Source organism: Pollicipes pollicipes, unplaced genomic scaffold (genome assembly GCF_011947565.3).
Source record: "Pollicipes pollicipes isolate AB1234 unplaced genomic scaffold, Ppol_2.1 Scaffold_5724;HRSCAF=6776_pilon_pilon_pilon, whole genome shotgun sequence".
In the NCBI taxonomy this organism is placed as follows: domain Eukaryota; kingdom Metazoa; phylum Arthropoda; class Thecostraca; order Pollicipedomorpha; family Pollicipedidae; genus Pollicipes; species Pollicipes pollicipes.
In genome coordinates, this window is record NW_023596746.1 from 14,914,114 (window position 1) to 14,938,746 (window position 24,633).

Here is a 24,633-nt window from a genome sequence, read left to right on the forward strand (position 1 = left end):
CGGAGCAAGCATCGATGCAACGGCGCCGTTCTGGTGGTGGTCATTAGTGCTTTACGGCACACTCAGCTGCTGAGGCTATTTGGCGTCGCCTGCCTCTCACCCTGGCAAGAAGGTCGAGCGCCGCGGGGAATCGAACCCTGTGCCTCTGATTTCCCAGGCGAGCGGCTTAACCACTACAGCACTGACGAGCACAGTGTGACGTCAGCGTGATGACGCGAGTATTGAGAGGTGCCGACTGCGGCGTCAGCCTGGTGCCCTCTCAGGCCGAGACAGACCAGCGAGCGTTTACCACCGTCGACTACACTGCCGATCATGTGGAGCATGGCCGGCCCAGGTCACGCGGAAAGAGCAATCCAAACCCGTAGCGGGCTGGCATCGCAAACACGACTGTATCGCCCCGTGCTCGGGGGTCAAGGCACGGTCGATGGGGGCCCGCCAGCTCTCACGGACTGACGCGACTCAGGTGACCTTGCTCCGAAGTAAGGTCAGTCGTGTGTGACTGTTAATGCACGCGGCACTGATCCTCTTCAGATGCCAAACTGGGCGAAATTGTGTTTGTCCTCAATCACAACGATGCACACGAGTCAAAATGTATGTCGTGTTAAATGCACGACATATTTAAGACACGCCAGGGTGGTGGGAAGCAAAAATACAAAATATGGGAAGAAGTCACGCAAAATTAATTGTCAACACAGCAGGACACGCCTCGTCAGCTGAGTGCGGGGTCAGAAGCGTATTTCATGCATCGTGCGCAAGCTCCAACTTATGGCCCTTTATAATGTAACACCTAAGCATCATAACGAGATCATTAGACAACAAAATTCTTGCAGTACTAAAGAAAGGCCCGAAAGACTTGGCCGGCTTCGGAACGTTTTTTATACATGTGACCACTGAAGACAAAACAGCACGTGCGTTCAGCAGTAGCCGGCCATTGTGGGCACAGCTGATGATCATCAGACTCCTCGCGACGCCTTCCACGCTATCATCGCCGCCCCCGCGCCATTATTTACAGCGCCTCTCGGGCGATGCGGGCGCGGCCGGCGCCACCGCCGGCGCTGTGTGAGAATCACAGCCGGGCGGCCGCCGGCCCGGCCGAGGGGGCCGGCCGATCCCACGCCGGATATTAGCGCTGGCGCGCCGCGCCGCGTCGGGCCCTCTCACGGACCGCTGCGTCACGTAGCCATCACGACCACGCGTGCCACCCTGCCGCCAGCAGCCGGGTCGACGAGCGATGCCACCAGCTAATCACGCTGCTGCTCTCCCCCCCCCCCCCCCCCCCCTCTCCCTCCTCCGACGCCCGACGGGTGGGAAGGATGCGATTTGGAGGCGGCGCACCAGCGGCGCTATACGATCCCCCGCCCGTTGGGCGTATCTCAAATGGTCAAAACGAATGTTTGGACGACGGCGAAAACGGTCTGTCTGGAGCGAAATACCTCGTCGAGACATTTTCAGGAAAGCTCCCAACTTGCTGGCAGGCACAGCAACCACGGATGCAGTCCTTTGGGTTTTGAATTAGTGAGCGCGATACCTAGAACCGTGAGCTCGATTACGGCTGTTGTTAAGCGCGACGAAAAGGCTGTCTAGCCTCAGAAAATACTTCGGTCATTTCGGAATTCTGAACGCGCGATCAAAGCCATGAAGGTCACGTCCCTAGTCAGAACGTTTAATTAAGATATCCATAATTAACGTACACAGTAATAAGATGAAGTTCTGGGGGTCCCGATGGGAATCGTGGTGCAGGCAAGTTATTGGCGCTCCATAATTCCGGTGCACTCCTCCCTGCGGGTGGAGGGACCGGCATTTAGATCAGCGTCCAGCCTACCAGCATCGCCGACTGGACCTCGACCACCATGCCAGGTCGAGGAAGGGTGCGTACCGGCCAGCCCGTCAGAAGGATGAGGGTGGACGAGCACGAGCACGTCGCCAACACGGCCCGGCGCCAGGCGGCTCCGTACAATCTGAGAGAATGCGTTGCTGGATATCGGTCCTTAGACCACTAATCAGCCATTGACTGATTGCCGAACGGTTTACCGCCCCTAGATAGTTTCTGTGAATTACAAAAACCTGGTGGGGATGACATTGGCTCAACATTTTCAGCACGTCCTGACTTATCACCTCCAGGCTCGAGCATTAAATAATGAATGCTGCAAGCATCTTCGAAACTTGTCGTATTTCATTCGAAGCCATAATATATATATATATATATATATATATATATATATATATATATGAAGACACCTGCCGCAAGCTTGCGTACGAAGGTCATATCTCGAACGATCACTGTGTTATGGCTCTTTGAAGGTAAGATGTCGAATGAAGATTTTTGAGAGAAAACGAATCTACAAATTTTACACGCAATTGTGATCTCCTTTAGGTACTTGTGTACTTGTGTAAACTCCTTAATGTACTATGAATTTAATATATGTGATGGACTGTCTGGCTCTGTGGGTGCAGTGAATTCAAAATACCCTGCTGCTCACCAGCATGCCAATATGCTCTTGCACATTTCGAAGTATAATATTTTACATTTTGGGATGTTTTACACTGCCTAGTTAGATTCACCTGGCAGTCTCACCTATTAGATCATATGCATGCCTACAATGACAACGTGTTTTGTTTGACTGACATCATCCGTCGTGGGGGTAACCACGTTTTAGAGGTGGGTGAGTCAAACCTGGATTGCACTGGTCAGACTGAAAACAACCTCCGGATGGAATGAAATGTGTGGGTAATCTGATTTAAAAGAGGCATCTTAAATGTGAAAATATGAAAAATGTGGGTGCGACGGGTAAAATTGAAGGGGCCAAAGCCCACTTCGGGAAAACTGGGTGGCATGCCCTCCTGAGCCGCCCCCCCCCCCCCCCGGGATAGCTGGTGACACATGAGTGTCACATGTCAGTGACATATAAGTGTCACCAGCTACAGGTGACACTCATCTGTCACCTGCAGCTAGGTTTCGTGCCTGTCGGTGGCATTTTTATGATAAACAAACGAAGCTCGTTTCAGCCGTTAAGACAAGTTCCGAAGATGTCATGTCAGTGCCTTTGGACACGTGTGGTTTGTGTCCTCGGTGACCTGCACCCCGCTCGGCAAAACCTGGATGGCCACGGACTTCAGGCGATATAGGCAAAGGTCATTGTCGTTATTGTGCTCGGAATATTACATAACGGCTGTAGAATAGGTTGGATTGCTGTCATAACTTCTAATGAGGGGCTCTAAGGAAGCGAATCACGCTGTCGAAGCATAATCGCATGCGATTATGCAACGCCGAATTGGTTTAACATGGATGTAATGGATTGTGAGTCACAAGTTCAGAGTACTTTTACGCGTTTCCCTGGAATTTGTAGCTGCCAACATTTGACTACGTACGTATTCATTAACACGCGCTCAGGTGTGGGTCAAATTGGCCCCCGATAGTTCTCCTCCGGAATGATTGCAGAACGGCGCGGCGTACACTCACCGAAGCCCGCATAGCTGTAGAAAATTTAACTGCGCATCGTATGACATCAATGAATTAAATGTACTTTGCAAGGCCGTTAACCTATGACAGGTCAAAACCAGGCCATGGTTTCAGCGAAGACACGTTCTAAGGAATCATTCAACCCAATCAGACAACGGAGTGTTAGACGAAACCAGACATTTCTGAGATACTTTCTTAGGCAACGCAACAATTGAATTAATAAATAACATTGACCTAGGGTCAGGCATGAAGGCCAGACCAAGGTTAAAACCAACCTGCTCTATTACTTTCAGGCTTGCTGTTTGGGATGATTTCTGGTGCTCACTTTGAATATATTGATAGCAGGAACCGCCTTATACACCTTCCATGAACTTCTCATAGGTCAAAATAGGTCACTTACCTAAAATGACTTTGGTCAACATTTTGTTTTTAGGGACATACTGTCTAGCGTAATCTTTGCCGCTTAACGAAATGCAAAACTCAAAACAGTCTTGCATCCTTTTGGTCAGTATGACTTTTAAAAGGTCAAAGAAGGTCACTGACCCAACTGAGCGTATGAAATTTTGCTTAGAACAGTTGCCTAGGTTCTGGGGCGCCTTGGAGACCGATCTGGAATTTGACCCTGTTTTACCTCATCTGACCTGAAGGTCATGACCTATGAACTTAAAACTTCAACCTAAGTGAGTTCACGTAAAGGTCAAGACACCCTGCGAATTCGGTGTCTCTAGCTCTCTTAGTTCTCGAGATCTCAGTGGAGGGGGTCAAACTGACCCCCTCCACCCGAGCGAAGGGTATCCAACCGGCCACCCGGGTGCATGCTTAAAGTTCAAACAAGGTCACTGACCTTAATTTAGTGTGTGGCGTTTGGTTTAGAACAATTACCTAGGTTCTATGGGCTCTTTGGATACCAATCTTGAATCTAACCTTGTTTGATCTTATTTGACCCGAAGGTTAGGACCTAGAAACCTCAATATTTGACCTGATATACCTCATGTACAGGTCAAAACATTCTATGAATTTGGTGTCTCTAGCTCTCTTAGTTCTCGAGATCTCAGGCGGGTTCAAACTGACCCCGCTCCACCCGAGCGAAGGACATCCAACCAACCAACCGGTCGCGTGTTCATACATGCCATAAATTTCGTACGGAGAGGCACGTGTGCTCCTGATAAGCTGCATACGCACGCCCCTGCTTTCTTCTCAAAGTTATTATCAGATAAGATATTAGTACCTATACCTACAGTATGTATGCATATAAATATAGATATGTTTAGATGTAAATATATGTATACATACATAGTATCTTTATATATAATCACAAGTTTTGTCCACCAAGAACCGGCATTCCGTCCTTTCCCTGCGGTTCTTGCGCGTTGGGAATTGAATTGGTTACAACGCTATGCTACTTTTAGTTCCTCTCTGCTTCCCATCGCATCCCAACGCTACGCAACAAAAAGCGTTCTGTGTTGGGCAGCCTGAGAGGATTATGTTTCATATTCAAAGATAGTGAAGTAAGCATCAGATACGATGAAAGCACACCATGGCTGTTCGTGTGCTTCCAAGTGAAAAAGGTTCCCCTATGCAACCCAATTTTTCTATTTGGTAAAGGTGCTCCTCATTATGTCATTGTTCGATTACGTCCCCGTGTCACGCACAACATTGATTAAGAGTCAACTGACAGCCGTTGTATCCACAACTCGTGCTCACGAACGCCAGATATGAACGACTTGACATTGATAATTTTTATTGGCCTTGATCGCCGCATGGCCAACAGTTTTGAACGGCGTTATCATAGCGTCACATATGCTTGGCTGATCTTGAAATAGTCTCCCAATGGTTTCGATGCCTGCAGGATATCGAGACGTTTGACCTGGAGGACTTCAAGTACAACTTCGTGAACATGACGGCGTTCCGGCTGGTGTCCGACTCGTTTCACGTTCGCGAGATCCTGCGCCAGATGGAACAGTTTCAACCTGTCGGCCACAGCATCATCTCCAAATCGGGTGTCATTGAGGTATGCAAAAACACGACACATTGTTGGAACTGAATCACTCACGTTCACGCTAAATGGCTGGCAAAATGTTCTAAAAACATAGAAATTCTTAGATTTTCTTTTTTAGACCCCTTCAGTGTGACCTTTCTCACTTTCGCTCACTGACCTTTCTCACTCTTTCTCCTTTCTAACTGAGCGCACCGGCGCTGTGTCAGCCCAGTCTTGTCGCAAGCTCCCGGTGCAACGGATCAGAGCCCCTGAGGACACCAGCGCCGTGCCAGCCCAGTCCTGCCGCGAGCTCTCAGTGCAGCGGATCAGACCCCCTGAGGACACCGGCGCCGTGCCAGCCCAGTGCTGTCCCCTGTTGTGCATGTCGGCGCTGACGGCTGGATGCAGGCGTCCGTTCGGTGATCGACGGGGCCGCGCTCCCACGCGCTGGTCGTCACCTCTGCGGGATGTCATGCCCCTGTCGTGTTTGCCTTCGGACGGCCATATCAAACACCACGTATTGACGTTGGCTATCGTCCTGCCGTCCCATTGATTCCGGGTCGTTCTGGTCCCGCCGCATTACATAATAGACGATCCGGGGGCGGGGGGAGGGGGCCTGGGGGGAGAGCCAACGGTTGTGATGGACGCGGCGTTCTCTGGGCGGAGACAGGGAGCAACTCTCGGACCGTCTCTTAGATCATGTTGTGATCGGGTAGGCTTCTGACAGGACCGCGATTCTCATAACAATCTAAGCGCTACAAGCACAGCTTGATGTAGTGGGATGCGCCGTTACAGGATGCTACCGAATTTCTGATCCGTGGATTACCTGCGCTCGCGGTCGATTCCCTGACCGAGCCTCGTAGGGTGTGCTCAGTGCCACGGCTTGCATGGTCTCGAGATGCTGACGTACCTCACGCACGTTTTTTAAACGCATTTCAAGGATGAGAAATCTGAGTGTATAGTGTTACTGCACGTTATCAGCCAACGCAACGGCGAGACCGGCTCAGTCCGCCCTCAGCTGTAAAACACAATCACGCTTTTTAGTGTGCATTGACCAGCGGTCTGGTACGCGTTAGAACCGGGTGCTGCTTTCCTGCCCCAGCGATAAAGTCCCACACGAGATGGCATCCCTACATTGTTTGAGCACTGTACTGTCGACGGTACCTGTCCCCCGTCCGTGTGTCCCGTGTGTCCCGTGTTGTCCCGTTGACCGGTTCCGGCGTTGACGGTACCTGTCCCCCGGTCCCGTGCGTCCCGTGTGTCCCGTGTGTCCCGTTGACGGTATCTCTGTCCCCCGGTCCCGTGTGTTCCGTGTGTCCCGTGTGTCCCGTTGACGGTACCTGTCCCCCCGTCCCGTGTGTCCGTGTGTCCTCGTGTGTCCCGTTGACGGTACTTGTGCCCCGGTCCGCTGGTCCCCTGTGGCCTGTGAACGACAGGACTCTGGGCTCGCGTCGCAGGCCCAGCCGGCGCTCATGTTCGACTCGGTGCTGGTGTTTGCTCGCGCGCTGACGGCGCTACAGGGCGGCGCTCCCCTCGAGTACAGCAGCGTCTCCTGCGGCCGCGAGCAGCCCTGGCCCGACGGCAGCAGTCTCTTCAACTACATCAACGCGGTGAGGACGCGTCCGGGGGTAGGGTGGGAGTGCGTGACCGCCAGCGCCGCCGGCCGTTCAGTGTACGCGGGCGGCCCAGCCCGACGGCCTGCGACAGTTCGGGCTCATGGGGATGGTCAGATGGTGGGATTACGGATCGATTGCCATGTTTGACCAGTGATATCTTACAAGTGCTGGTATTATCAAAGGTTTCTGGGTCAAAGTCTAAACATTAGCGAGCGCTTCAATGGGAGTCAAATCACCCTGGGCAGCTTCGGCTCTGTCGTGCGTAGATAAGCACCAGAAAAGACCGATGATGCAGGAGGACCGTACGCAATACGGGTACAACACGCGTCCTAGTTCTGGTCCCAGGATTACCCGAACTGTTGTCCTTGAGGTTTAACAACGCACTCAGCAGCCCAGGCTGCTGCACTATGAATGCCCTACACTACACTGCACTACACTGCTGCACTACAGAATATTGCACTACCGTCGCCTGTCTTACTCCGGTATTAGGGGCGGACACCGCCGCAATCGAACTTCATACTTCTGGCTTATCAGATGTGCGTATAAATCACTATTGCAAACCCAGGAACCAGCTGAGTGCTATTTCGCACTGCGAATGAAGAACATCGTTGGATTAGCACCTCATTGAGTGATCCCAGTTTCAGCATGTGTTATTCAACAATGCTGCACTTAAAAGGCATTGGACCCAATCTAGACCACCACTAACAAATGTATAGTAAGCCTCCATGGGTCTGCTAGTAGCAAAACCCTCCCGGATCGAATAGTATACAGATTAAGCGGCTCATATGGCGAGCCACATACATCACATATAGCGAGCTCCGTGGCACCCATCGCGACAACCGGCGCCGCTATGGTAGCAACCAATAGTTCGCCGGGTTCGTCGTCAATAGAGAAGTCCCCACCGCGGCCTTGACTGCTGTCCGGATGATCATTGTCTGAACGGGGCGCCTGGGCAGCAGTGGCGGCGCGCCGTCTTGTGAATGCTGTGGCAGTAGCCAGTGAATGCTGTGGCGGTGGCCAGTGAATGCTGTGGCAGTAGCCAATGAATGCTGTGGCGGTGGCCAGTGAATGCTGTGGCAGTAGCCAATGAATGCTGTGGCGGTGGCCAGTGAATGCTGTGCCAGTAGCCGGTGAATAGTGGCAGTAGCCGGAAAATGCTGTGGCAGTAGCCAGTGAATGCTGTGGCAGTAGCCCGTGAATACTGTGGCAGTAGCCGGAGAATGCTGTGGCAGTAGCCGGTGAATGCTGTGGCAGTAGTTCCGGGAGATCGCGGTGACGCCGAGGTCAGCTCCGCTGAGTAATAACAGGCCGGCGGAGCCGCTGGCTGATCACTGGCGCTCGGCTGCAGCAGACGTAGTCCGCTGCTGATGATATTGATTCCGAAGAACTCGCACGTCCAAGCAACTGATACGCGTCCCATGCTGATCCCATACGCAGTGTGCTTGCGGTTCGGTACAGATGACCGCTAAGTCGACCGCATAACCTGGTGACCTGCGGCACTCCGGACGCGTCTCTCCGGTCTTCGGCCGAGGTGACCGGGCCAAACGCCACCGGCTGCTGCCCGCGGCCGCCAGCGGACTGGAGTGGACCAGCCCCGGCCACGGGGCCAGTGGAGTGGTCCGGCCGCCGCCACTCAGACCTCCAGATTAGCCTCGGGGCAAACAGCGTGCGCTGCGGCTGGCGTGTGCGGGGAGGCCCTCAGGCGGTCGGCGGCTGATCTGGGCCGGCTGCCGCAGGTACGGGAACTGCGCGGTCTCACCGGCCCCATCCAGTTCAGCGAGGGCAAGAGGACTACCTTCAAGCTGGACTTGCTCAAGCTGAAGCAGCACGCTCTGGTCAAGGTACTGTCGCTGGTACTGACTCGGGGAGACCGTGATCGCTAGCAGGGATATCGTGAATTCGGACCCACCTCTGAAACGATTGCTGCTCGGTGCTTTAACTAATCACTTGTGAATGGGGTTTAAACACCCATTTGTATACATGTAATCGATTTTGTTCATTATATATTCGATGCGTACTGTTACTTGAACAGCATGTTCCACCTGTGAACACATTAATGCAAGTATGGAATATGATAAAATTAGCTCACTTGTAAGTATTGGTGAGCTTTAAAGTGCAGAAGACTGCTCTAGACAACACAGTGTCGCAACTTAGTCAACATGCTATCCGATACGTCGTCGTTTTACTAAGTCATGGAACGTTTGTATGACGTCAGAGTGGCCGCCAAACTAGCCGTGTGACATTGTCACCGTAGCGGACGGGCTAACTTTCTTGTCGTACTTTAAATTGCCGAGGGATGTCGTGCTAATCGGTGTGTTGTATCAGCACAAATATCGTTATGCGCGCGTGTTTTCGCCGTATCTCGTGTCTTCTTGCATATTTGCCGGTGATTCTGTATCATTTGGTAGCGTTCGCATCCTTCCCTATGACGTTATTCCTATTTTTTTTTTTATTCCTGGACCTATTGCAGTCATAACCCGTGCCATTGTCCATCTTCCTGTGTAGCGTAGCCAAAACGTGATGCGTGCCCAAAACTTGCACTCAACGCATTATACCGGTTGAGAGACGGTTGAGATTCGTTGGTGACAGAATAGTGCTGACGCACGCCAGATGCGAATAAATCGTTTATCATATGCTTCGGGCCATAACCATTACATGACCAATGGGCTGACAGTTTGGCTTGGCTTGCGCTACGGTTATATAACATGAGGTAGCAATATTTGCTTGGCGTATCTAGGATGGCATGCATTTCTGGGTGACCTTGAAATAGACTGCACGAAATAGTCTGCTTAAGTTTGCTGACATCAAGCTCAAAATCCAAAGGGTTTTAAGTTTTGAAATGACAAGGCCGTGAACTGTGCTGAATTATCTTCATAAATGCTATTTCAGATCACAAACCCGTGCAAATATCGAGTACCCATTCCATTACTCCCAGCACTCCCATCTTTTGCACGGAAAATATGTCATCAGTGTACTGCAATTTATGCTTATAAGCATGCACAGCGTACATGACCATATTTGACGTAAATAAGACAGCAGTAATAGCCTTAGTCCTCGGGGAAAAACCAAGAGAATGGGGATATAATGCGTTGATATTTCAGCAGCGCACCTTTATGGAAAGCAGACGACTCTGCGATTATATAATATGCATATATATATATAATATACATTGGAATATTTTGGCAGAATTTTTTCCTGGATACATGTTTGATTAAAAATAACTGCTGACTCAGCATTAACTATATATATATATATATATATATATATATATATATATATATATATATATATATATATATAATATATTGGAATATTTTGGCAGAATTCTTTCTTGGATACATGTTTGATTAAAAATAACTGCTGACTCAGCATTAACGAGCTTTTTGTTGCATCGTTCTAGCTTCCGGGCCTTTGACTTTGCGTCATCGCTTAGATTTAAAGATGGTTCGTACAAAATTACTCATATATTCATCACTCCTTCCATTCTAACGTTTCGAGATCTTATCTCATCTTCGGAGAAGACTAAATTGCACAAGAAATAAGTTTTGAGTTTTAACGGATTGAAAAAATTGTGCACTACTGTTGGAAAACATCTTTTTAGTACGGAGAACATAAATGAAGCACAACTAATTAAAGTAAGACGGATTGCTATTTTCATATATATATATATATATATATATATATATATATATATATATATATATATATTATATATATAACTTCCGCTATTCATTTCGATGAAGGCATGTTGCCAAACTATCAACGCATCTTTATCTGCATTTTCCAGCTTTTCTCCGAGAACTAAGGTTATTACTACTGTCTTATTTATGCGAATATTGTTCCTCGCAAGTGCACTCCACAACTTACGTAATAGTTGGCCGTGTGCCGTACACGATGGGCCTTACGGTGCCGAACTTCGTTTCACGTGTGGATACCACTGCGATGTCGGGAGCATAGGTCGGCAGTGCGATATGGCAAGCATGAACACCTGATTTCAGTGCAGGACGACCGACCGACAATAAGTTAAAAATGTCTCTGGTGAAATGTTTTATCTCGAACCCTAAGCACCCGGACGGCAATAGATGTCATTACGCGAGTCTGAGTTTCAAGGGGTTGAACGCATAAGTCTGGTTTATGAAGTTCAGAGCAAACTATGTAAAGAGACGTGGGAGGGACATAGTTTATGTCGGGGAGTCCACGCGCCCCATTCATTTTAGACACAATGAACACATGTCAGATGTTGTAAACTTAAGAGCGAATACCTCTTTGATGGCCTTTTTTGACATAACACGCTCAGGCTGAAGTTCAGGGAGGTATGGACACTTAACCACTTTTAGAGTTCAAAGTCATCTACAGAGCACAGGACCATTCAGATAGGAAAATAAGCGAATCTTTTAAGATATTAATAGATTAACTTAAACTTGATACTATATCAGATACTAATAATATTCACTTTTCGCTAGAATAATTTTATAACAAGTCGGCAACCAGACTTAACACACAGGGCTCCGTGTGACCAATTGTGTAAATGCGATTAGTGCCTTGATGTGGGATGCGCGCTAGCTTAAAATCATTTTCATGCATGAGTGATCCCTGACGCGTGATGCGTGATGCCTGTTTAATTGAAATCATTTGCATGTATAGGTGATGCATGATGAGTGATGCCTGTTTACTTTAAGTTATTTTAATGAAATCGCTTACATGTATGAGTGTGTTATGCGCGATGTCTATAAACTTGAGTTCGGTTGCACGTAGACGTATTTTTATGGTAATTTAGTACGTAGTTAGATGTGCCCTGCATCATATAAATAGCTGGCAACTGCTCCTTGTTGAATTCTTGATGGTTAGTACTCTGTAAAAGCTGCGGCTCGTTGTTAAAAAAAAACTGAAAATCTAGTAAGATCGGCAGAAAATTTTGAATTTGCTACCCACATTTGTTTTGATATAGGCATGGAGCCGAAATATCACATCTTTCCTTCCATTCTCATGCTTATTCTACCGGGAAGAAGACTATTATTACCGTCTCATCTATATGCAGAATGCTCCTAGCAAATGCAGTTCACAACTTACGTGAAGTAGTAAAATGTTTTGGTCATTAACTTAACACTACGTTGTTTTTTACGGTCATTATATTGGAGGCCCTGTGATGAGCCAGTGATTGAAAGCTGGTGCTTGTTGGCGTTGTCTTGCTGATGTACGCTGATTCAGTCGTGTTGGCTACTGTATAGCGCCCGTGACAGTTTATTGTCGGGCTGTGGATGGGCTTGGCGGGCTCCCGCCAGCTCGCAGCGCCAGTCGGACGAACGCGAGTCGGGAAGTGCTCAATTAGGGTCATATTTCCAGTGATGGAGCTCCCTTTGAGCGGGCTCGCCAGCGGCTTCGTGCACTGCCTGGCTGCACTGGCTGAAACGCTTTAGGCGCGTGAAACGGCTGTGCCATTGCAGTGCAGCATTGCTCGTTGCATACACTCGCGGTGGAAGAAGAAACCGAAACGACATGATGGAGCACCGGAGCACGGCGACAGCAGCGCGTTGGTGGCGATTGCACTGATCTATGTTTCACAAAAACTGTTGCTCATAGCGGCCGCTATGATGTCAATATGAGCCACCTCGCTGACGCGCTCCAAGGGACCGTCCAGGTGAAGGGTTTTGTGGAAAGGACGCGTGGAAGATCCGCAAGCACGGGACAGTCTAGAGACGCACCATTTGCAACATCAGAAAGTGACAGAAATGAAATGTATTACTTTTATAGTGGTGAGCAGGGAGTGAGATATGATTTCTCTCCCAGAGTCGGCTGCTTCACATGAAAATTCTGGGCTATTCAGACGGATTTCGAACAAACTGGTATGACTGATCAAATCGTACGTGCCTGATGCAACAATACGTGAAAAGTACACAAAAGGTGAGATACTCCCTTTAAGATAAACTCGCTATAGACGACTCGGAGAACGTACGAGATCACCCAACCGGCTGCTCGGGGGCAGTCTGGAAATTATCCGGGCAAGGGTGGGTTGCACATCCCAGCCAGTGTTTCATTTTGTGGGCCAACCACAAGCATTACCCAACTGGCAAAGTCAGGGAACAGTCGGGATCGGACCGAAATTGCTGGCTGTATTACCGCAGACAAAGACGCCATGGGGCTGGACAATCGTATCGCATTGTCGTTTATTGCACTGCAGTGCGTTTCACGTGAACTTGTGTGAGATGCAACAATTCCAGTGCAAATATGTCATCGATTACCATTGTGAATCGCGATTGTTCATTTCAAGAGTGCGACAATCATACCGAATGACATTAAGGAAAGATAAATATTATTAGCGGAAATGGCATAGATACACATTCCCAAAACATGTTTCTGAGCATATGAATGACATCGCAAAGTTTGGTGTCCCATGACCCTAAAAAAGTACACCACTCAGGCCAATGCTGTTACACCTACCACCTTTGACATAAACAAATGAAACTGGCCATCCAGTGCTTCCACCACTCCAACTTCACCAGTTGACCAGAGCCACACTTGTCACACCTCTTACCCATGTATTGCTCCCCATCTGGCCACACCTGCTATGGTGAGCAACGCGCGCGTGTGGACGGCCTTCTGCGGAAGAACTCAGAACGTGACACCGCACTGGGCGCACTCTTCTTTGGAAGAACTCAGAACGTGACACTGTACTGGGCGCACTCTTCTTTGGAAGAACTCGGAGCGTAACACTGTACTGGGCCCACTGTTCAGCGTCTGTCTGTCTGTCGTCAAACGCCATCTGGTGCAGATGGTGAGAGCCTCGCGGGCATTGCCACCGCCCTCAGGGACGGACTCCTCTTCAAGGCACGCTGGTTCCGGTATAATATCCTGCCAGTTTGCGGGGGATATCTTGTGCCAGGCCTTGGCCTGCTTTGGTTCTTTCCTCTAGATAGATATGTTTCGACGGCCGATAGCATATGGCCCTGTTGAAAGTGCAGGTGGTGTTGGTCCCGGCTCGAGGCGCTGCCTAACTGAGTGACCTCGTCCTGAGCACCAGTCATTCGAAGTAGAAACTGACATCGCCCGCTCCACAGGCGACTTGGAATGCCGGGCTCGCAGATTTGGTTCAGCGCAGTCTTCCTTCACTCGGTGAGGTAAACGATAAGCGACATGCCCGAGAAGCCCAAGAACATGCAGGCGATGCTGACGAAGGCGTTCTGCGAGTGTTCTAGCTCGTCCGGCACCAGCTCCATGAACGTGACGTGTAGGAAGACGCCGGCGGCCAGCGCCTGGCACGTGCCCGACAGGGCGTAACCGGTTGCGCCTTGCGCCGTACCCAGCGCGATTCCCAGTCCGATCCCAAGCGGGATCATGGTGGTGAAGGCGCAGATGAGGCGCAGGCTCTTCCAGAAGCTGACCTTCTGCTGTGCTATCTTCACACCAATGGCCAGACCGACCAGCGACTCGTGAATCAGGATGGCCAGCAGCAAGTTCAGCAGCACCGACATTGACACCTGCAGGCCAATGGCCATGCCTTCAAACAGCGAGTGCAGACTGATGGCCGACAGCAGCATGAGGAAACGTAGCCCCGAGTTGTTCGCCGCGAGCACGGCGCCGTGGCTATGACCCTGCCCCGACGTCTCCGGTGCCGCCATCACCTGGAGCTCAACACCGTTTGGCTCTTTGCCGCCTGTCTGTGCCGTCAGCGGCCGGCCGGCCTCACCACCGTCTTCGCGGTCGTCTCCCTTGGGCAGAGTCGTCCGCGGCGCCGCCTCCGACACTACGTCCGCTATGTTCTCGATGCTGAGCGCGCGCATACCAGGCTCTGGCTTTTGCTGGCCGCGCCCCTGCAACCAGATGGCAAAGTTCTCCACAGTCAGAATCAAGAAGAAGCCGACCAGCACGAGTGCCTCGCCCACCGGGTAGTGCACTGACACCTCCAGCTCCACCCACAGTTTGCTGAAAAGTTCCTGCACCATCGGGATCAGACCGAGGAAGCACAGGTCCAGAAAGACGCCCGAGGCCAGCGAGTTGGCCACCGACAGGACTGTGCGGAACCCGCGCGACTCCACGCTGATCGCACTGGCGTTGCGCCGCATCAGCACGCCGGGCAGCACGCCGATGGTGGTGGTGACCAAGAAGATGACGAGGATGCCGAGAATCTGCGCCACGAGAATATCCATGGTGACGGCGGCTGCGGGCGGGGCTGCGACCACGAGCGACGAGAGCGTTGGCCGCCGCCTCCCGGCACCACAGGCGGACTGACGCATCCCGGGCGGCGTGGCACGATAACGAGAAGCAATTGTTTACAGGCAGATAGACGACCGGTCTGAGGCGCTCTGCGACATCGGCGCAGGGGGCAGGCCGGCCGAATCACTCACTGAATCTGGTCCTGTGGGTGGGTCCACTGGCCGCTCTGACGTCTGGCCGCCGCTCTGGTCCTGTGGAGTGACGTCTGGCCGCTGCTCTGGTCATGTATAGGGACGTCTGGCCGCCTCCCTAGTCCTGTTGAGTGACGTCTGGCCGCTGCTCTGGTTCTGCAGAGTGACGCCTGGTCTTTGCGTTTGGTCATGTATTGTGGCGTCTGGCCACTGCTTTCCTCCTGCAGTGCCGCTCGGCCGCTGTTCTGCCCTTTATTGTGGCGTCTTGTCACTGGTCGATTCCTGTAGTAGCGTTTGGCCACCACCCAGGTGATGTGATGACGTCACACGGTCATTCCGGTGCCGTGGTGATGTCAGATCACCACTGCAGTGTTACAGTGACGCGATATTTCTACTTCTGTCGGTGGTGGCGTCAGATTAGCACTTCGGTCCTGAAGTGACGCCAGACCATCACTCCGATGCTCTAGTGACGTCAGACCCGCACACTGATGCAGTAGCGACGGCAGACCACCACCACACCGGCCCGGTGTTAAAGTTTGGCCACTGTTCTCACTGCGGCAGTAGCGACGAATGCGTCGCCATCGCCTCACACAGATCATCACGCCATGCCCGCAGCTGCATCGACGTCACGCGGGTCTTTCACGCAACTCCACACAAGTGTTCAGACCTTTTCGCCGCCGACAGACGTGCCAGACTTGGGAAATGGGTGGGTAAAAGGAGCGAGAGTCAGCTATCTGTATCATTCTCCCGCCCCATCCAGGCGACCTTTTACGGATCACAGCCAAATATTTGAACCAGTTGTTCTTAGTCTTCTTTTTCCAGCCAGTGCCGTACTTCAGGTTCCGCTGTGTTGCATAACTCATGGCTGAGAGCAGGTGTCATACCACTGAATAAGTGAAACGAAAATCGACGCTCTGAGTAATATCACTTGTTACCATTTTCGTGGCATCGGTGTTGAAGCCTGTAACGCCGGGAACGGTGATCCAAAACGGACATGGAGTGTTGGAATTGGTGGTGCACCTTTTTCAGTGGCGCAGGAACGACTTTAAGTTGGTGGGTAGCGTAGGGCGAAAAAAACGACTTGCCATGTGCACTACCAATGATTTTGATGATTTTCAATGATTGCAATGATTGATTGCAATGATTTTCCTCCTCGGATTTTGGTCCCTTCACGTGACATGTGTTTCGTTAGTGTAATTTGGGAAAAGGTGATCTGTTATCGAAATACTACCTGGCGTGGCCGGTAAAGCGCGGGCAATGACGTAATTTACACTGCAGGGAAATAATCTGTGAGAATTGTGTTGTTTTTCATCAAAGCCGGTAGATCTGGCATGCCTTGTAGGAACTCGTATTTTGCCTGGATTAAATCGTTGAACAGGCTAAAAATAGCCATATTTGAAAGAAAGGTTCAGGGAGCAGTACAGCTAAAATAATCTGTACGAGCCCTCGCACGACCAGACTTCAATTTCAGGGCAACCGAGGACAAAAGGTAGGCAACAAGGTGAAAACTTCCCACCTTAGTTTCAAGCTTTCCACCACGGGCCTAAAACACGTGGCATGCCGCCATGTCCTACTTCGTATTCGCTTGCTTGACCTACCAGTCAGTGCGGCCATGTGGCGGGAGTGCAGCAGCACGGGCCGCCCGCGGGCTCCTCAGCCACTTCCGGCAGCGGACGGGTCGAGCGCTGAGGGTTCGAGGCCGTACGCGACGCAATGTAGAGATGAACAGATGCAAGTGGGGTAGTGGTGGTGGCCTGCAAAACGGTCGACATTGCCTCTGCGTTGCTGAAATATATATTATATATATATATATATATATATATATATATATATATATATATATATATATATATATATGTTATGGATTTTTCCGTGGCAACTAGTAAACTATTAGTGGGTACCGGTTAAGCAACGTTATCCAGTAAGTATTAGGATGTGTTGTAAGACCATTGGACATTTCAAGACGATTCTTGTGGTCGCGAGTACTAAAACATGTGCTAGATAGCGTCAAGGATACCAATATTTAAGCTGTTAATGCATTTGGGAGGAGTATTATACAAATAGATAAGACAGTGTTGTTAGCTTAGTCCTTCCTATGGCCAGGAGAAAGGGAAGATGGATATAATATGTCGGCTATATACCTTTGTCAAAGCGAAAAAATAATTATGAGCAGATAATTGTTAATAATAATCTTTTTAACAAAGGTGTGTGGACTGGCAAAGGCAAACACTCCTTATTATCGTTTTAATCGTTTTGGCATGGGCATGTCTGACTCATCATTAATATATCTATATCACCGTTCTCCTGGTCATTCGACGAAGAATAAGCCTAATTGTAGTATCTGATTCCAACATTCCGATGTTTGCCTGGCGAAATTATTGTTACCAGCGTTTGCTTGATGCGCCTGTCTTACCAGTACGTCATGGTACAGGTAAGATCGATTATTTGCAACATAAAAGTGCATAGTACATTAAAGGCCGTCAAACATCAGACGGGACGGTGGTTAAGTGCAGCCAAATGCCGCTTTCTTAACTGCAAAAGATATATTTTCATATGCCTTACCTTCAGTTTATTCGTACCGTAACAGCTGGTAGATTCACAATCGATTAGCACACGGCAGTCGGTATTCTTCACTGTTCTGATCAGTTTTGAATAAAATACCGCAATTCAGAACTCCGCACAAGTTAAATTAAGCCTTCTCATCGTATTTCTGACACGCCCTTCGTCACCTCGGCAAAAAGCGCAATTTGCGTCCATGCGACCCAGCCCAAAGCTGAACAACCCCAAACGTGGGTCACGACACCACAGACTGAGGAGTGCTGGCTTAGAGCAAGATCAAATTTCAAATACCAGGATGCCTTTTCGTCGGGTCTGCTGAAGGTCATGCAATCTCATGCCGCATCTGACGGCACCGCCCCCTTTGGCTGGTAACGCGCCCCGGGTGCGTCACGCTGTGCTCGCGGCGTTTAAGTGCCGCCGCAAGAAATAGGACCTGCTGCGCGTCTTCGATGACACAGCCCACAAAGACGGCCTCACACGGGCGGCTGGGCCAGAGGGGACGAGATGTCGACTGGCTTTGGGACGGCGGTTGTGACAACTTCGGCTGCTCCACAAAGTTCGCGTGATATTGCGTATGTCATGTCTAAGCAAGAAGTGATAATTAACAGTCACACATATGCCGAGAGGTACCTATTGAAAGGATACGTGGGACAATTTTTGTTTTGGAGAAGACCGCCGCGCCAACAAAGTCATTCTTGTTGTCTTTCTGAGAATCGGCTCAGCGTGTTGCCAGGATTGCGCCTTGTGAGGATGGCGAGACTGTGTCTGCCTTGTGAGGATGGCGAGACTGTGTCTGCCTTGTGAGAATGGCGAGACTGTGTCTGCCTTGTGAGGACGGAGAGACTGTGTCAGCCTTGTGAGGATGGCGAGACTGTGTCTGCCTTGTGAGGATGGCGAGACTGTGTCTGCCTTGTGAGGACGGCGAGACTGTGTCTGCCTCGCGCAGTACGATAAGCCACTCGTTCATTGCCGGCACTGCCACGCACGTGCTTCCGTTGTTTGTTATGATTCAGTACTGGAGCTTCGCATTTGCTATGGTGGTCGTCGCTCAGTGGTCGGAAGGCACATCTAAGCAAGCGGCCTGGGGCGAGCTGCGTGAGCGCGTCACCAGTGTCATACGGAACACTACGGGAAAGGCGGGCGGCGCGTGATGCCTCCCGGCGACTCCACATAGATTGCTGATTTATCTGTGCTGCAGCCTTAGTGTCAGCCGTTGTGTGGGCCATGTCACCAATGACTGGGGCCAGCTATGGTGCGATGAGGCGAGGCGCTCCAGACATCTTTCAGAATGGTAGCTTGCAGTGACGCAGCGGCGTAGTGGGTAACGTAGTGATGCAGTGACGCAGTGAGTAACGCAGCGACGTAGCTGGTCAGCTAGGCCAGGAATACGACTGCAGGACCTGTGACGTAGTGAAGAGTTGTGCTATCTGGTGCGATCTACCATCTGCACTGACTGTACTTGCGATGCTCACCTGAGAACGCCTAACTAACTTCTTTTGCTGACGGAGCCCCATCATCAGTCTGCTCACTGTGCTGCATGTTTGACCTTGCCGCAGGTCGGCGAGTGGACCCCAGCGGGTCACGTCAACATCACAGACTACGAGGCCTTCTACGACCCAGGCACACTGAACGTCACGCTGGTGGTGACCACCAACCTGGTGAGCGTCCGCCGGTGCACTTCGGGAGCCACGAGACGTGCCAGGCAGATATGTCCAATCTCTTTTACCTCACAGATGGGCTGTGCTGAAGCTGTGCTCCCTGACAGGAACGGCTAATCAACTGGCAAGGTTGTCTGGTATTACCAGCAATGCGAATGTATTTCTTCTGACGGCTGATGCAGTGGCTTGTGAAGATAGCATTTCAATTTGTCTGATGTCCACCTACCCTCTGTGGCACCCACCCAATCCAGAATAGTAATACATAGGCCGACAAAGTCTGCATCTGCTTCAATCTCAGCACCGAGCTACTGCAAAGAAACTGTTGACTTTCATACCGACAGCATAGGTGTGTTCCAAGGGGCATTGTTTCAGAATAATCATCAACAATTTAAACGGTGATGTAAGACTTATGGGCCTGTGCACAAAACGTTCTCTCTGATCACAAACAATGTGCATATGCGTATCCGCTCGTGCTTCTCGTTTCTGACACCCCAGACGTTATGGCCTTGGAGGCAACTCTGTGGGTGTACAAGGTAGACAGTATTGCACCAAACTTCCCACGACCAGAGGCATGTGACGACAGTCTCAAATCGAGGCCCACGACCAGGGGCATTCGATGACCAAATCAACGCTCACAACCAGAGGCGTTTGTTGACGGTCTCAAATCAATGCCCACGACCAGAGGCTGGGCACGACCAGCGTTGACGTCTCAGGTCCAGGCAGCGTAATCCTGAGGTCGTACGGAAGAACACTGGCGTACCGACCACTATATTTCGAATGCTGTGATATGTCGGGCTCGCGGCGTGTTTGCACGTGGCGTTTCGGTCATTGCTCTGCCTGGCCAGGTGTCGCTCCAAAGTAATATAAAAATGCCACTCACGATTACGTCGCGTTTTCAGTTTCAGCTCAGTTGTGCTATGAAATGTCGCGGTAAATCCTAGTTGCGTTTTTTGCCACTTACTCAAATCAAGGTTGATGCTTTTACGGTGTTTTGCGGTGCCGCGCTTTGCAAACAAGGCCTTTTACTAGCGGGTTTGGCCAAGCCAGAGGATGTCTGCCAGCCAAACCGCGGCGACATCTGCCGACCGAAGAATGGTGTCAGCCCCTCAGAATGGGGAGGGAGGTGGAAGAGCAGGGGTATCGGGCGGGCCACCAGCGCCGCCATGGGTTCCAGGACACGCCGTACGTGATGATGCGACCCGGCAAGAACTACACGGGTAACGCCCGCTTCTACGGCTTCTGTATCGATCTCCTGGAGCTGATCGCCGACATGGCCGGGTTCTCGTACATCATGGAGGTGGTGCCCGATCGACGCTACGGCGCGCGCGATCCGGAGACGGGCGAGTGGGACGGCATGGTTCACGAGCTGGTGAAAGGCGTACGTGTGCGCCGCCGGTGCGGCGCTGCAGACCCTGCAGAGTCCTGCAGATGGCGTGTATCATTCGAGTGCACCATGTTTAGCTTCCCTCAATAGCAGGCGCGGCACGTAGCAGAGGTCGTAGAAGCCAAAGGTGTAGGCATCGATCGCAGATGGACTTCTTTCGGGAAATACTGCTTTCTTTCAGCAAAGCCTGGTCACGTTAAGTTTCTTCTGTACTGTTTTCGGTTCCAGGCTGTGTGGGGCTCATGCGGCGGCCTATCGCAAGAGGCACGGTCTCGCCGTTCGTATTCGGGTCGGCGGCGGAGGGAGACAGGCGGTGCACAAGGCGGGCGCGCTGCAGCCTGGCCCGAGATTGGGTGTCGCGCGCCCCCGCGGCGAACCGTGATTTGTTGGACCTGGGGAGAGGGACAGTACGTGATCTGGGTGGCAAGGCCGCTCAAGGCTCGGGCGTTTTGCGACAAAAGGTCGCGGATACCGGACCTCTTGTTCTGATGAGCCACGATTAGGACGATCTGGAGCGGGTGCCGGCCGAGTCGAGTCGTCCGAGATCAGGGCGTCCCCTGGGAGAGCCGACGAGCCAATCTGGGTGGGACGCTGTCAGGATGACACGCCGCCCTGCGTTTGGTGGCGTGGCGTTCAAATTTGCTTCTGGCTCTGACGTTGTGCCGATTTGTATGCAGAACAGCAATGCATAATCTACGGGAACCATAACACGGTTGAAGTATCAACATAAACGTTTCGTATTCGCATTGTGTGAATGAAATGCCCGAATCATGCCTACGTTAGATTTATAATCATACCTGTAGGCAGTTGGATGATCCACAACCAGTAAGGCGATCAGCGCCAGCTAAGCAGGCTACATTTTCTGTCCTATGACCGGCGCCGAACGTTGCCGTCTTTGGCAGTATTTGGCAGAGGACGGTATTGCAATCTGGTCACGTCCCTCTTTGCCGTCACAATCCTTCGTTCTGGCGCAGTGTCTGGTTGGTCTCGCCCATCCTCTCCTCCAACGTGTTGGGTGATCCAATGAAGACGGGATCCGTCATTCCGTCACTTCTTTGACAGGCCTCTGACCAGCACCGGGCTGAGCCTAGGTCAGGCCGGTGTCTAATCTCGCCCCGGGCTGTGCCGAGGTCAGGCCGGTGTCTGATCTCGCCCCGGGCTGTACCGAGGTCAGGCCGGTGTCTGATCTCGCCCCGGGCTGTGCCGAGGTCAGGCTGGTGTCTGAACTCGCCCCGGGCTGTGCCAAGGTCAGATCGGCCTCTGACCTGGCCCCAGGCTGTGCCTAGGTCAGGCCGGTGTCTGATCTCTCCCAGGCTGTACCCGGCCGCTGATCTCGCCCTGGGCTGTGCCAAGGTCAGGTCGGCCGCTGATCTCGCCCTGGGCTGTACCGAGGTCAGGCCGGTGTCTGATCTAGCCCGAGGCTGTGCCAAGGACAGGCCGGTGTCTGGTCTCGCCCCGGGCTGTACCGAGGTCAGGCCGGTGTCTGATCTCGCCCCGGACTGTGCCTAGGTCAGACCGGCCGCTGATCTCGGCCCGGGCTGTACCGAGGTCAGGCCTGTTTCTGATCTCACTCCGGGCTGTGCCTAGGTCAGACCAGTCGCTGATGTCGCCCCGGGCTGTGCCGAGGTCAGGCCTGTTTCTGATCTCGCCCCGGGCTGTGCCTAGGTCAGACCAGCCGCTGATGTCGCCTGTCCTGCAGGACCGTCCGTACGTGATGCTTCGCCAGGGGACCAACCTCACCGGCAATGACCGCTTCGAAGGGTTCTGCATTGACCTGCTGCGCTCCGTAGCCAACTTTGTAGGCTTTAACTACACCATCATGCTGAACCCGGACGGCATTTACGGCCTGCCTGACCCCGAGACGGGCGAGTGGAACGGCCTCGTGCGTCAGCTGATAGACAAGGTAGCGGCCGACGCCGGCGACGCGGCACGCCCCCCCCCCCCCCCCTCCCACAGGGAGACAGGGCCTGGCTGCTGAATGTTCGGTGTTAGTGATGCTCTGCTCAGAGTGAAATTGACCTGTCGGCTGTTAGACGCGGCATGCCTGCTGTCGCAAGACCTAAGGTTAACCAGGGTGTTCGTTGCATCCCGCCCCCTGCTGCGTACGTGCGGAGGACGTGCTGCATGTGCGTATTGAAGCTGGTCCTAGTGCGGCGCGATGGTTCGACGAGCTGGCGATGCAGTCTCGCTTCCAGGTCCTGCTAAAATAAATACGGATCATATGTTCGAGTTTAGGCCGTCGTGTGCTTCAACCTCGCATTGCTAAAACTACGCCAGCAACGGATAATGGGGCCGGCGATCGGGCAAACGAGAGTTAACAGTGCCGCCTGACGAACCGTTTCATTGTGCAAGTCGTCGAACAGGTTGGGTAACTAAAATGAGCCTTACACTTTGCTTTGTTGCCGAGCCTGCGAGCAACTGCATTCATATTTTCAGTACAATTGTAATATAACGTAACATATGTAACAATGATAATCGCAAGAATATGATAATGCTTCTGACGAAGAACGCTCGTTTTTCATTGCACGAGTATTTGTGCCGCATAGCTTCCACGCCAAACGTTGGTGGCAGCCTATGTATGGCAATCTTTCACCTAGTGGACATGAATGTGATAGCTTTCCCAGTGCATGAATGCTTGTGCGCTTACTCTCCTTTACATCGATTATCAAATATTTTACCCATAGACAGGCACGTTGGAGATGCGTTGAAAGAACGCCCGCTCGGCATCTTGCGCTGTCATGCTTTTGTGGGACGTTTTTGTCAACTCAAAATAAACCATGCAACTCCAAATTGGACTTAACTTGAGGGCGGTGCTTTTCGTAGCCGTTTATTTAGCAGTTGTTTGCTTCGTTGACCTCACCACCACTAGACGTTGTTAGTGCTGCACTTGGTTGTAGCGTGCGTCGCTCACGTGGGAGCCACGTAAGCCAGGCACGTCACGCCCTCCCCTCTTGAGGTTTATGCTATATCTGAACGACCTTCGCAGGAATTCGGTCAAAATTTGTGTGTTAGGAGAAAATTGTGGCTACGTGCCTGCTGCTCCACGTGTAATATGTTCCGTGAGGCTGTCGTTACCCTCAGCACTGTTGTAAAAAAACGATAATTTTCAAGTTAACACTCCGCTACAACCTGTGCGCAAACTGTAGAATATCAAGTCTGTTCACTACATCTTAAGGCTACTCATCCTTCATGCTCTGCGAGTGTGTGTCTCGTATGGTACAAAGCTGCCATGTCCACAGAAAGCAGACCTGGCAGTGGGCTCCATGTCCATCAACTACGCCAGAGAGAGTGTCATCGACTTCACCAAGCCATTCATGAACCTGGGCATCACCATCTTGTTCAAGGTGAGACGGTAGACGCGAGGGTAGAGAGGTAACACGGCGTGATAGGCATGCTCGGCGAAGGGCCGTGTTGTGTGTTACAGGCCGATGGACGGTCTAATGTCGGAGACTTGCGAGGGCGGCCAGATCAGCGCTCGCCGCTGGTCGCGCTGGTCATGAACGGGTGAGGGCCGGGCTCCCTCCACTGACGGAAAACCAACAGGCTTTGGACGGTCGAATGGGCTGTTTAATATACTTCACACTCGTTTTAGCTGGGGTAAAAAAGAACATTTAAGTGCCAACTTTTCTGCAAGTT

General features: G+C 51.5%; 2 protein-coding genes across 4 annotated transcripts in view; one reads left to right on the forward strand and one right to left on the reverse strand.

Moving 5' to 3' along the window:
- The window catches only part of LOC119103994 (glutamate receptor ionotropic, kainate 2), an 88,227-nt gene that overhangs the window by 38,698 nt on the left and 24,896 nt on the right, over window positions 1-24,633 (forward strand). For 2 of the 3 annotated variants that reach the window (XM_037227708.1, XM_037227707.1), the window contains exons 7-12: window positions 5,310-5,471; window positions 6,896-7,048; window positions 8,791-8,895; window positions 19,512-19,613; window positions 22,697-22,900; window positions 24,237-24,341. In XM_037227708.1, coding sequence (XP_037083603.1) covers window positions 5,310-5,471; window positions 6,896-7,048; window positions 8,791-8,895; window positions 19,512-19,613; window positions 22,697-22,900; window positions 24,237-24,341 — 831 coding nt within the window. Of the gene's footprint in view, window positions 1-5,309; window positions 5,472-6,895; window positions 7,049-8,790; window positions 8,896-19,511; window positions 19,614-20,787; window positions 20,992-22,696; window positions 22,901-24,236; window positions 24,342-24,633 lie in introns of all 3 variants that reach the window. The other variant, XM_037227709.1, reaches the window with a different exon arrangement.
- On the reverse strand, window positions 13,397-15,434 carry LOC119103995 (zinc transporter ZIP3-like). The gene has a single exon (XM_037227710.1). The coding sequence runs from the start codon at window positions 15,283-15,285 to the stop codon at window positions 14,158-14,160; it is 1,128 nt and encodes a 375-aa protein (XP_037083605.1). The 5' UTR covers window positions 15,286-15,434; the 3' UTR covers window positions 13,397-14,157.

What these genes read in the sequence shown, in the direction of transcription:
- LOC119103995 (XM_037227710.1), bottom strand. Translation starts at nt 15,285, where the DNA reads ATGCGTCAGTCCGCCTGTGGTGCCGGGAGGCGGCGGCCAACGCTCTCG.